Source organism: Agrilus planipennis, unplaced genomic scaffold (genome assembly GCF_000699045.2).
Source record: "Agrilus planipennis isolate EAB-ADULT unplaced genomic scaffold, Apla_2.0 scaffold72, whole genome shotgun sequence".
NCBI lineage: Eukaryota > Metazoa > Arthropoda > Insecta > Coleoptera > Buprestidae > Agrilus > Agrilus planipennis.
This window is the reverse complement of record NW_020439081.1, coordinates 361,648-374,536: the sequence shown is the minus strand read 5'-3', so window position 1 is coordinate 374,536 and position 12,889 is coordinate 361,648. Positions and strand designations below refer to the sequence as shown.

The 12,889-nt window shown below is 32.1% G+C and overlaps 2 protein-coding genes across 6 annotated transcripts in view; one reads left to right on the top strand and one right to left on the bottom strand.

Moving 5' to 3' along the window:
* The window catches only part of LOC108733189 (BTB/POZ domain-containing protein 6), a 26,664-nt gene extending 26,099 nt beyond the window's left edge, over positions 1-565 (bottom strand). For all 3 annotated transcript variants that reach the window (XM_018464259.2, XM_018464258.2, XM_018464257.2), the window contains exon 1: positions 263-565. The gene's annotated coding sequence lies outside the window, so the exon portion shown is untranslated. The remainder of the gene's footprint in view (positions 1-262) is intronic.
* LOC108733188 (transcription factor IIIB 90 kDa subunit) overlaps positions 1-12,889 on the top strand; it is a 46,249-nt gene that overhangs the window by 28,667 nt on the left and 4,693 nt on the right. For all 3 annotated transcript variants that reach the window (XM_018464254.1, XM_025977344.1, XM_025977343.1), the window contains 3 exons: positions 10,742-10,891; positions 11,332-11,425; positions 12,428-12,560. In XM_018464254.1, coding sequence (XP_018319756.1) covers positions 10,742-10,891; positions 11,332-11,425; positions 12,428-12,560 — 377 coding nt within the window. The remainder of the gene's footprint in view (positions 1-10,741; positions 10,892-11,331; positions 11,426-12,427; positions 12,561-12,889) is intronic.

Genomic DNA, 12,889 nt, shown 5'->3' with positions numbered 1-12,889 from the left:
AGGTGTAATCTTTATCAATATAAATCCTTTTTTTTTATTCTTTTGTGTATATCAATTGTGCTCATATAGGTAGCACACCTCCTTTTATCAAATTGACTATGTTAATAATTTCAATAATTTTGTAAACTTCTTAGATTGTTGAATTAACTTACGTATTGAAAATATTCTTCAACATTACTAAAAAAAGATAAGGCTATTTTAATTTCCATTGTATTTAATTTTTCATTGAAAATGAATCATTACTTATAAGGGTCTTATTTACCTGTTTTCCATTCAATTTCCACCAATTATCACAAAATACGAAAGAGCCACTGACACAAGACTAGTTTACAACAGGCGTTGTAGCAAAGTACCGTACGCATTGGTTGTAAAAGAATAGTACGAGGTTAGGAGGTAGACACTCTCTGTAGCACCACTACCACGATTACTATTTATTATTATTTTTGTAGGTAATAAGTGCAACAGGTAGGCAGGGACTTGTTATTAGTTATTGCAAATGTACGCATACAAGCATGCACAGATAGAGACGACAGCGGTGTATTCGATAGAGCGCTGGTCAACTAACCGGTCGTTGTCTAGTTGGAAACTGTTATTGTTATTGTTGTCTTTAAGAAATTAGTTTTCATTTTCAATTGAGCCGAAACACTTGACCTCTTATCAGTACTACGCTACGTTTTTCGCATTAATTCTTAGATTTTCCCCTCGGAGTTTGGGACGTTTTTCGTAGCCATTGTTAGTTTTTCCCCTAGATGGCGTTAAAATTGACCAAACCTTTTCTCCAATTTTAAGCATATCATTTCGACATAGGTATTTTTTCAACTTCTATTCGCAACCTCTATTATTTCAAATGCTAGATTCTTTCATTTTCTTATTTAGTATGTCAGAGCCTACGGGAAATTAACCAGTAAACCTCTTGGCGGAAAAATTATCCTATGGAATCAGAATAAGTGCATTTTCCTGTAGTTTAAGTTAAATAAAAAATACGAATAATTTTCCAGTGGTTACAACTTTATACATATTATGTGGTGTTGTTTATTATTTTTCAGCATCCTTGCAACAACCATCTGGTCGCACTTGGCCTTCCAATACCTCGTGTAGTTCATTATACGTATTATGTTAAAGACGTTCGAAAATCTTCCTTTAATGCTACCATATAATATTATAATTTCAATGTCGTTACAAAATTCTTGAAGCATGGCATTATTGTCAAAGTTATTTCAAATAGCACTTAATGAGCTACCAATAGTAAGAAAAACTTTTAGGTACTGTTATTATAAAAAATTATCCGAATACAATTTTAATTTTGATTGACACTTCTTAAAAGATATACGCAGAAGAATTGTAGAATAATGTATCATTAAAATCAATTTTGCAATAAATAATTTTATGTAGGTAGGTAGGTATTTATTTTTTAATAAATTAATTAAGCTGCATCAGATTATAAATAATTAAAACCTACTTTATGTCAGCAAAATTGTTCGATACTCATTCGTTAATTCGTTCCACTCAAAATTCAGTTTCTTTTAATGCCAGCTTTTTTCAAATAATAATTACTGTCAGAATCAAATAAATTTAAAGATAAAAAGTTTACATAAATTAGTCNTCGACGTTTTAAGGAGTTTGTCGTTAAATCGAGTGACGTTATAAAGAGTTTACACTGTATTTAAAAATTAAGTGGTAAATTGTCTTGAATTTTGCTCCAACTCTAACATAATTGGTAGCGTTGACGAGGTCCAAGTTGGAGAAGTTTGACTTGAAGAAAAATGGCGATGACTTCACCACTAAACAATAAAAGAAATTTCTTGATATAAAATTGTTGATGACATACATTCATATGTATAATATATGAATGTACAGACGGGAATACACTGATACCTACATATAAATCGGAAGTAAACACAATACGTTAGCAGACTACCTTGAAATCGCTTTTTGTTATAAAATATGCATGGGCATTCGAAATACTTGTTTTTCATTTCTTCTTAATTAAAACACGATGAAGATCAATTGAAAGAGAAGCAGGATTCTGATTTTAGCTCATAAAACATTATGTAGTTCCTCTTAAGTATATTATACAGTGCGTTAAGTTAATTGGAATAAAATTATTTTCGTTATTTTCGCTTAAAATCGAAAGAAAAAGACTAGATACTAGTGACGAGTAGAATTGGCTTTGGTCTTATAGTGTTGGTTTTGAGGAACTATAAAACTGTATTTATGCAAACAAGACCAGGATCAAGACCGAAAGGACAAGACCAACACTAGACTTTAGACACAAGACTAAAACTAAAACCGAATGTGCAAAATCAAGATCAAATACGCAAGAGTTTTCATAATTCTCACAATCATCGACACTATTTTCCTTAAGTCATGACAGTCTCGGATGTATGACAGAAAATTTCATCATTTAGGACAATTATTATGTCAATAAAAAGAATAATTCATGCCTAAATTAAATTATAAAAAAAAAACATTAAGTATTACCAAAGCTGGGACAGTCTTGGTCTAGGTCTTGCTTTGGTCATCACTTCCAGATACCATATACCATATAAATTTTAAGAAAAGAGGAACGTGTTCCTCTGCCTGTTTGTCCGTCAAAAGTATCACTAATCATCAAAACCTACTTCTCATTTCTAGCTGAGTATGATCCTTAAATTTGCACTGAAGGAAAATGCTGTGGTACAAATTCAGGAAAAACTCCGAGATAAATGTATATTTGCCAGAAAATTTTGATTTAGTTGCTCTTGTAACTGATATTAATCAAGTTAAATATAATACAGGATGAAAACTGTATTTATCAAAGCGATAAAGTGTCAGCTAAAGAAAAATCAATTTTCCTTTTTTAGGGGTCGCTTTGAGTATTAAAGTACAACGTTGGTTGTTAGTAGCGATGATCTAATTTTCATTTTCTTATTAGCTTTCGCAAAATTGAGTTCATGCAGAGAAGGAAAGGTCAATTTATTTTCATTATCATTTTAACTTGCGTAATTATTATTCCATAATGAAAGAGAAAGAGAGTTTTAATTATGTTTTTAGTGAATTCTTTTGTTACGCACAATGTTTATTCATAAATCTTATTAACACTTTACAATGAAAATGCCTTACTTTTGCGTGTGGATTACATATCAAGGCATTAATAACCAGCCAGATATGTATTTAGGCAATTTGTCGGAGATTGGATACGTTCTTTTTTCTCAAGAAATAGGCATTTCCTTGTTTCTTATGTTGCACCAGCAAATGCTTGCGTTCTTCGCTTAAACTATTACTTTTACATTTACTTTGACACTGTTACGCTTTCAACACACCAGAGCAAAAATAAATTTTACAATCAAACGATTAAAGACTTGAGTCTTACTATCCGTAAGTTGACGGTTAACAGCCGCCCGTCAGATGCTCGTCAGGTTTATGTGGTATTCTCATTGTACAGCGACCGTCAGTTTTTCGGCAATTGTTTAGAAGGTTAACAGATTTTCGCAGCAATGTTTACAAAAAAAATATTCGCTTATTAATTTAGCAGTTACTACTCTTTTATTGGAAGAAGAAGATGAGGAGATGGAAAAGTAGAGGAAAACAAGAAAAGTGGGAATATAAAATATTTTTCCATATTTTTTTACTTGCATTACTGTAACTATATATATTTTGTTTTAAATAGTATAAACACTCATACGTTTGTACTTCATCATCATCATCATCATAAGGTCATCAGTCCTAAGACTGGTTGGACACGTACCACCACTCTTTCCTATCCTGAGCTAAACTTCGCATTTCCCTAAAACTAGAACAGTCCACATCCTTAACTATTTGCGAACAGTAATCTAATCTAGGTCTACCTCTACCCCTCCTAACTCCTGTTTATGCCTCTAATATGTCCCTAATTAGACCTTCATGCCTGAGAAGGTGTCCTACCAACCTATCTCACCTATTTTTTATTGACTTTTTCTGCCTATAACTCCACATTTCGAACGCTTCTAACCTTTTCTTTTCCGCCGCTCCCACTGTCCACGTTTCGCACCCGTACAATGCCGTGCTCCAAACGTACACCTTTAACAGCCTCTTTCGAATTTCTAAATTAATCGTTCGCGAATATAGAAGTGACTTCTTTTTATTAAAGGCGACACGACCCTGCGCTATCCTCTGCTTTATATCCTTACTAGTCCTTCCATCCTCACTTATCTGACTTCCTAGGTATCTAAAATCAGCCACTTCTTCTAATTCTTCGTCTCCTATCTTTATATTCGCTCGTCCCCTACTTTTTCATGTCTTGCATACCAGTATTTTAGTTTTACTTTTATTTATTTTCATACAGTACTGATCTGTCAGTACCCTTTTCATTTTATTTATAGCTATCTCTTGGTCCTCCTTGCTAGATGCTAATACTGCTATATCATCTGCAAATCTAAGTTTGTACTAAAAGAATCAATTTTTCGTCCTTCTTGCTGGGTACTAACGGATTGAATGTATTCTCATTATCCAGCAACTTAATCGGAATAATACTTGCGATGCAAAGGAAGTGTCATAACGGATAAAAAGTAAATTTTTGCAGAAGCGGAAGTGTAATGATTTTAGGTGACTCATTAATGCAGTAGCCGTGCGCCCTTTTCGCGAATATTTCGTTACAAATTTTGCATTTGGCACTTGAATCGTTATTATCAACAAAATGATCCCAAATGGAACTTCTTTTTGGCTTCAAAATTGCACTTTTAACTTACAATTTACACCACTGAGCAAACACTACATAAAATAAATAAACGCTACAACTGTATTAGTATTTTCAAAATGAAATTATGTAGGAGAACTGGCTAAAGGGAAGTTGAAATTTCTGGATGCTTTTAGATTAAAATAGGAAACTAACATACGAAATATTAGGAAATGGATTTGGGCCCTAAACTACATAAAATAAATAAACGCTACAACTGTATTAGTATTTTTAAAATGAAATTATTTAGGAGAACTAGATAAAGGGAAGTTGAAATTTCTGGATGCTTTTAGATTAAAGTAGGAAACTAATAAAATATCAACATACGAAATATTAGGAAATGGATTTGGGCCCTAAACTACTTATAATAAAGTTATTTGAACAGGGACAATATTATTTTTAACAAAATTTTTGACAGCTATAACTCTGATACTTCATAAACATAGACGGTTAATAATAATAATACGTTCACAATGTTACAGAGAGTACCCGCACAACATGCAGCTTTGTAACGAGCAATTCAATTTAAATTGTGTATTGAAAACGATCAAGTTCAGCCAACAGATAAAAGTAATAAATGTTCTTATATATTGATTTTCAAAAAGATGAGAACTTCCATTATAAGAATGCAGAAGCGGTTGTAAAAATGTATGCGGAACTTCTGTAATTGTGGAAGCGGAAGCAGAGGTCTATTGCTCCACTATTACGCACCAAGGGAAGAAAGTATGGGTGTGAATTACCGTTTGAAATTTCATTAATGAAACTTTCAAATTTAAGCCCAAAATACATTATTGTAGATCATTCCGATACATAATTCTTTTACCTTAATTCCTTAGTTTACAAAATACAAAATTGGATATCAAAGTTTAAACGATGTTAATGTATGCCGACATACGTATTACCAGGGCCGTAGCGATGAGCTCGGGGCCCCGGTGCGGTATTGAGCAAGGGGCCCTTCTTAAAATTGATGATCAAATATATGGAGTATTGTGACAAAAATTGATATAGAAAAAAGTAAAATAAAAAATTATGATGTTCATTTCGTAGTTTGACTCAGCTCATCTCTAANACCAACCTTTACCTGCTGTCTTAACAGCGCGTTTTAGAAAATACTACTAATGGCGTGGTGAGCGCCATCTGTAGTACGATGATACATTTGAGGATTACATATGCTCCAACAAGGTCCATTTAAATATATGGATATCTACTTGTTGAAACGAATCCCGGCGTAGCTCACCTCAACGTGATAAATTATGATGTTCATTTCGTAGTTTGACTCAGCTCATCTCTAACAGCATAGTCTTTTTTAAATGTCATTTTTTGAAAACAGAAAAGTGCTAAGGGGCCCCTCGACTGCGCCGCACCGCTTGAACCGGCCTCGCTACGACCCTGCGTATTACTATTAAGTAACTTTAAAGACAAATAATACACACTTTTCTATGGTAAGTATTTGTAACGAAACAGTTTTAGTGTAGGTAACGTGTCGTAATGATAGTAGGTTAAGAAATAAACAGTTGAAATCATTGAATTCTAATCATGAAAATATTTTTTCTTCATGCACATTGGCAGGTCAAGGATTTGCATTCCATAAAGAAAACTTTAGACATTACGAGATGCCTATTACACATTAATTAAATCAATGTACTCTTTTGTTATAAAAACGATTACAATAATTTTTATTCTGTCTAAATCTAGTTTGTTTGACCTATAGTTGTTACATGACTGTAATGTAAATTCATAAATTACAGAAAATCTGCAAGCAAATAATGAAGAAACATATTACATTAAATACTTTTTTAATCAATCTGATTGATAAAAGACCTACAGATTTAGGGGTTTTGTTGTTAGGTAGTGCCTACTAGGTATATACAAGGGGGATAATGGTGCAAATTATGTCCTTGTAAAACCCACATTGCCTTACAACAAGGCATAGTAAAGGAATAATCACTACATAGTATAAAACAAAGTCGCTTTCCCCGCTGTCTGTCCCTATGTATGCTTAAATCTTTAAAACTACACAACGGATTTTGATGCAGTTTTTTTTAAAAGATAGAGTGATTCAAGAGGAAGGTTTATATGTATAATACATGCATAATATAGTAGGGAAACACTGATAATTTTAGAGGTTTCTAATGTGATGTCGTAAATAAACACATTTTTTGCGCTTACATAGCAAACGCTGGCTGAACCCTACGAGATAGATCAAAATGTACTACAATATTGTACATCTTAAAAGGGTCTACAAAAAAGTCCGGGATGGTATATGTCTATCTCTTAGAGATAACCCACAATAACCATTATCCTTTACTTTTTATGAGAAATAATGACTTATTTACGAAGCGATTGTAGGTAATACAGTATTAATTCTTATCCAATTAAGTACCTTAAATACATTGTGCATTTAATATAGATCAATATGGCCCTTTACAACATGTAATTTAAATGAATATTTTCGAAGATATTACAGATTTAATATGCAGGGACATAGCGGTTGCGGCGGTACCGGCCGGTTTGTATTGTCTAATAACAAAAAAACTGTGAATGTTGTATATAACGACATTCTGTAGTATATTTAGTATGTTCAGGAGGTATCTTTTGACGATTTCCCCTTTTCGACAATAATCTAAACAAAACAAAAATATATTTAGTATCAGCATTGCACCCGTGCGAAGCTGGGGCGGGTCACTAGTTTGTAATAAAATAAGCATACCTTAAATAAGTTGGAAAAAATGTATGTAAAGTAGGGTTAACCTTTCGCCTTCGTTTATGAGTCTTTTTCAACGAGTGATTTAAAGGTAAAAAGCACCTACCTTTAAAATTAACATAGATACTTTGTAACTCTGTTTTGGCTTGATTCTTTTCAATATTGGTATATAATAAGGGGATGAAATAAAACCTTAACTTTAAATAAATTTTTCTACTTTCAGGCAATTTCCAAAGAAATATATATTATAGTGTAAGAATTTACTTACAAATTTTATAACCCTACAAGCTGCAGGAACTTGATTTGCCCCAATTTGTTTTAGAGAAATAAATAACGTTTTTATAGTATTTGTTAAAACCCAAATCGAAGACAGAAGATAAGTATTTTTTAATTTGCGGAAAATTAACTGTTAGTCCACTAGGTGTGTTCTCAGGGTGACTTTTAGTAAGGGCAGTGATAATATTAATATAATTTATTGTTTGTAATGTTTAATAGGTGAAATTTGAACCTAGGACCTTTGAGACTAATAATGGACTTACCTTGGAGCTACTGGTCGAAATCATAAACAAGTTTTGCTTTTTTTTTGAATTAAAACGGACAGTCAACAACCTTTCTCAATAACAATCTAACACTGGTAACAATTTTTTAATAAACAGATGCAATTTAATCAGAAAACAAAGGCGATATAGTTTCCGACCTTCATCAAATCTGCGTCACTTCTAGACAGCAGTGAAACGGTAATGCGTATGCATTGATAAACGAAATCGAGTCTTCAGTCTTTAGCATTTACCTTGATTTTCAATGATAACAAGTCAAACGAACTGCAATTGCATCTTATTATGCGTTACACAGAAACGATACCTTACATTTTTCTTTAGTAGAAGTAGGTCTACCTCTACTCCTATTAACTCCTGTTTCTGATTCTAATATGTCTCTGACTAGTCCTTCATGCCTGAGAAAGTGTCCTACCAACCTATCTCGCCTATTTCTTATTGATTTCCATACAGTCCTCTGTTCTCCTATTCTTTCTAATACCTCTTCATTTATAACCTTCTTTGTCCACGGTATCCTCATCATTTGCCTGTAACACATTTCGAAAACTTCGTCCATGTTTCGCACCCGTACAGCGCCGCGCTCCAGACATACACCTTTAACAATCCTTTTCCAATTTATAAATTAACCGTTCGCTAGCTTAGAAGTGACTTATTTTTACTGAAGAAATACCTTGCGATGTAATTATTCACAAATGTCTAAAATTAAGAGAAAAAAAAATAACGATTTACAAAAGATAAAACTTTGATGGAACCTCAAAATCGTTACGTTTTCATGAAACAATAAAATTGTGCTTTACTCAAAAGGCTCTTTCGTGCAATTAAATTCCACAAGATTAAATAATGAAAAAACATTCTTTTTCCCTTCTTTTTATATTATACGAATGACCGTTCTTTGAAATAAAAAAGGGAGAGAAAACAGTGTTACTAAGATAATGTATACCTTTTGAATTCCTTGAAAAAGGAGTCCAACAATAAAAAAAAATATTCTCGGATCTTGTACTCCTATCAACTTCAAAAAATCTTCAAATAAAAAACAAAATACTTCTTCCTTCTACAATAAGGTGTAGTACTTACCGCTTTTAATTTAACCGATAAATTACATGTGTCACTTGTGTACTTTAATTAAATTAATGAACATATCTGTTTTTACACAATCGTTACAAAATTTATTTTATTGAACATATAAATCTTTTAAATTTATTACGAGCAATAAGTTTTGCTTTCAATTTATTACAAAATACTAGTCGTTTATTACTAGTCGTACAAATAAATTATTGCCGACATCTCATCGGTGTTCTGATATGGTCCAAACTTATCTTTCAATAAATTCTTAGGTTTCCACATTTGTACGTAATATTTGACTGTGTTTAATGAGATTGTGCCACGCTGCGCTGTTAGAGTTATCTAAGCATCTACTAATAAACTCTAATTGTGAGTCTAATATTAGGTACTAATTGGAATAATTAATTAATTGTGATTAAAACGAGGAAGGAGGTAAGTTGCCACCTACAATTTATAGTGAAAGATAATTAGATGCATTTATATCAGAACAACAAAGGTAAATAATTTGCCATTTAAAAGGATCAACTAATTATATTAATCTGAAATATCATTAAAGGCTATTAAGGTACAAAAAAATGATTTATAGAATAGGTATATTATTCCACTAATTTTATTATTAATAATCATTAGACTATCTGCGTTGATACTGAACAAACAGCAAATTGCTTGTTGTTATCATTCGGCTGCTGCAAGGTTTGCATAGGTACGACCAGAATTAATTTACTTAGAAAATTATGCAAAGACGATCGCTTATGTTTGCATTCGTTTTATTTAGATTCATATGGGCAAGTATTGGATCATTCAAACAATGACGCGGCTTGTGTGCTGTGTCTGTTGTCGCCAAATATTTGAATCAGTTACGCAAAACTATGTTAATGTCTGCTTTATTTTATGTATATGCAATTATTATTATTTTTTTTTATTATTAATTAAAATCTGAAATTTAATATCAAAGCTGGTTCTTTTGAAATCCAATTATGTATTATATTTAGAAATCAAAAATTTGTGGAGTTCGAAATAGTAGATTAAAAGAGTTAGAAAGGCAGAAATGTCTTTTGATATCGCAGCATAAAAGGGCAACTCTAAAAGGGACGCTTAAGCTTGAGACACTAATTTTCGATGCCTAAATTAGTCTTCCGAGATGCTATGACCAAATGAAAAGATAGTTTTTAATGTTTTGACAATCTTTAGGTCAACATATTCTTGCGAGCAAGTTTTCTCTTATATGAACTTAATAAAGAACAAGCTAGGAAGCCAAATAACTAATCAAGGTTTAGAGCCAAGTCTTATACTAAACATTACTACTTATGTGCCGGACTTAACCAAAACATTTTATAGAAATGTGAGGGTCACCGTTGGTATTGATTTTTTAATATAATTTCAGTTTTGTTTAGCATAATACCATATTTTGTAACTTAGCAATAATATAAATAATAATAAATAATGTCGTACATTTTTTATTTAATTGCCACTTCCTAATCCGATAAAATTCAATATTTCTGTTAATAAAGGCTATTCCAGTTTAAAAGTTTGCTGACCCCTTACTTATTTGATTACTTTAATAAGCTGAATTCTTTATGTCAGATTTCAGAAATAATCTCTGTATTCTTCTGGTACTACTACGTCGACAACATTTTTTGTATTTAGACAGGCACCAAAACAGACAATTGTTCAAGTTTAACTGTTAACATTATTAGGTACCCATATATTGTTCTCTTTTGGTTCCAGATCCTTGCTTATATATTCTTCGCTTTGCGGCAAAATTGGAATTTGGATCAAAAACGCAAGAAGTAGCGAACACAGCACTTCGATTAGTGCAAAGAATGAAACGTGATTCTATACATTCAGGTCGAAGACCCTCTGGACTTTGTGGGGCAGGTAAACTATTTTTGATGACTACGTATCTAACATTGATTACGTTTCCTAATATCCGATGCAATTTCAAAGTTATATGTATATAACTTAAGTTGCATTATCTTTAAACGATTTGGACGCATTTTATTGATTAAAAAAACAATAAGAGTGAAAAAAAATGTTTAGATAATACTTTTTTAGCTGAAAAAGTACAATTATTTTGTAAATGATTCAATTGTAATATAAATAATAAGTCAAACCATCGTTTTGAGGTTTAAATCCATAAAATATATTCCGCTCTACACGGATATCTTGAAACACATCTTCACTTATAATTTCCGCATATCTTCACTTTATTATTTATTTTATTATGGTATAATTTGTCCAATATTGAAACTTTGATTTTCTTAATAAGTTTGTTCAATTGTTGAACTAATTTCGTTTTTGTTTTTCTTTAATTGCAGCACTTTTAATGGCAGCACGTCTTCACGAATTCAACCGAACACCTAGCGACATAGTGAAAATAGTGAAAGTCCATGGATCAACATTACGGAAAAGGTAATGTTCTGATTAATCATACATCTTTTTTTTATTAAAAAGCGAGAAAATAAAAGTAATACAGTACAGTACCTACAACACACAATATTAAAAGCATGCAGGTAAAGTGAAAAGTTTACCGAACATAGAAATTACAAATTTCTTTGTCTGCATATGTCACAAGGGCGAAAGTAAATATAATTAGGCGATCATGTGGAATATATTTTTTCAATAGTGTGTGTGTGTCTATTTGCTTTTCTGAAAACTATCCTAAACTACCCGAACTCTCAAAATCATTGATAGAAAGCACATCATCCCTCAAAAGCTTTAAATCCCATTTATTAATATTTCACTAAGTACTTTATTATTTATATGAAAAAGTAGCTGAAGGTATTTGTAAGACATTTCCTGTATCACGTGGTATTTTTCGAGAGATCATATCGCCCTTTGATCATTGCATGTAATAGAATACCTTTCGTTCGACTCTCGGGTTTCCAGTACCTAATGTATGTTATAAATACTTACACTTTCTTTATATTGCCGTAAGGAAAAGATACAGACAATAGTAGTTTAATCTTCGTGCATACCTACTAACAGTTCATATTTTTGTCCGTACTTATTCGACGGTTACGGTAGATCTGTTTTTTTGTGATGGATCTATTCGTAAAGTTTTAAATAAATTGTTGCTGCTTTCACGAACGAAAGAAACTTTTGTCAGTTATGCTAATGGACCGTGACGGACATACTGAAATTTAAAGCATACCATCATGCCTTGGCGAGCAGGGTTTGTGGTGCAAAGAAAGCATGCTTGAATAATGAACCACTCTAGCAAAATTTCATTAAAATTCCGTAGCAGAAATACTTTAAAAAATATTTTCATTTGAAAAGAAGTTCAAAATCGACTGTCTAAACTCCAAGGTAGGATGCTATTTTATATGAAAGGACTGCTTACACATATATTTAATGATGCATAACAGTAATATTAATTAAATTGGAACTTTGGAAATTACAAAAAATTTACAGGCTGGTCGAATTTGGAGAGACGCCCAGTAGCAGTTTAACTCTAGAAGAATTTATGACAGTTGATTTAGAAGAAGAACAGGACCCGCCTTCTTTTAAAGCTGCTAGGAAAAAGGATAAAGAAAGATTGCAAAAGGTAAAAAAATATCACTATGTTAGCGTTAACGTGATGGGTAGTAAGGATAAATAAGAAACAGAATGTACGGTTAGTGTATAAAGTAAGTTACATATTTGAGGTAGACATAATTCATCGTCATTATTATACAGTTGTCAGCCCAAGGACTGACTCGACATGCACCTGCAAATTCCCCGAAAGCTAGAACATCCTTGTATTATTTTCGAACAATCATGAAATTTAGGTTTTCCTCTACCGCTCTACACTCCCGTTCCTACTTCTAGTGCGTCTCTATCTAGCCATTCTTGTCTCATTAAATAAAGTTTGAAACCACGTCCAGTTTCCTTTTA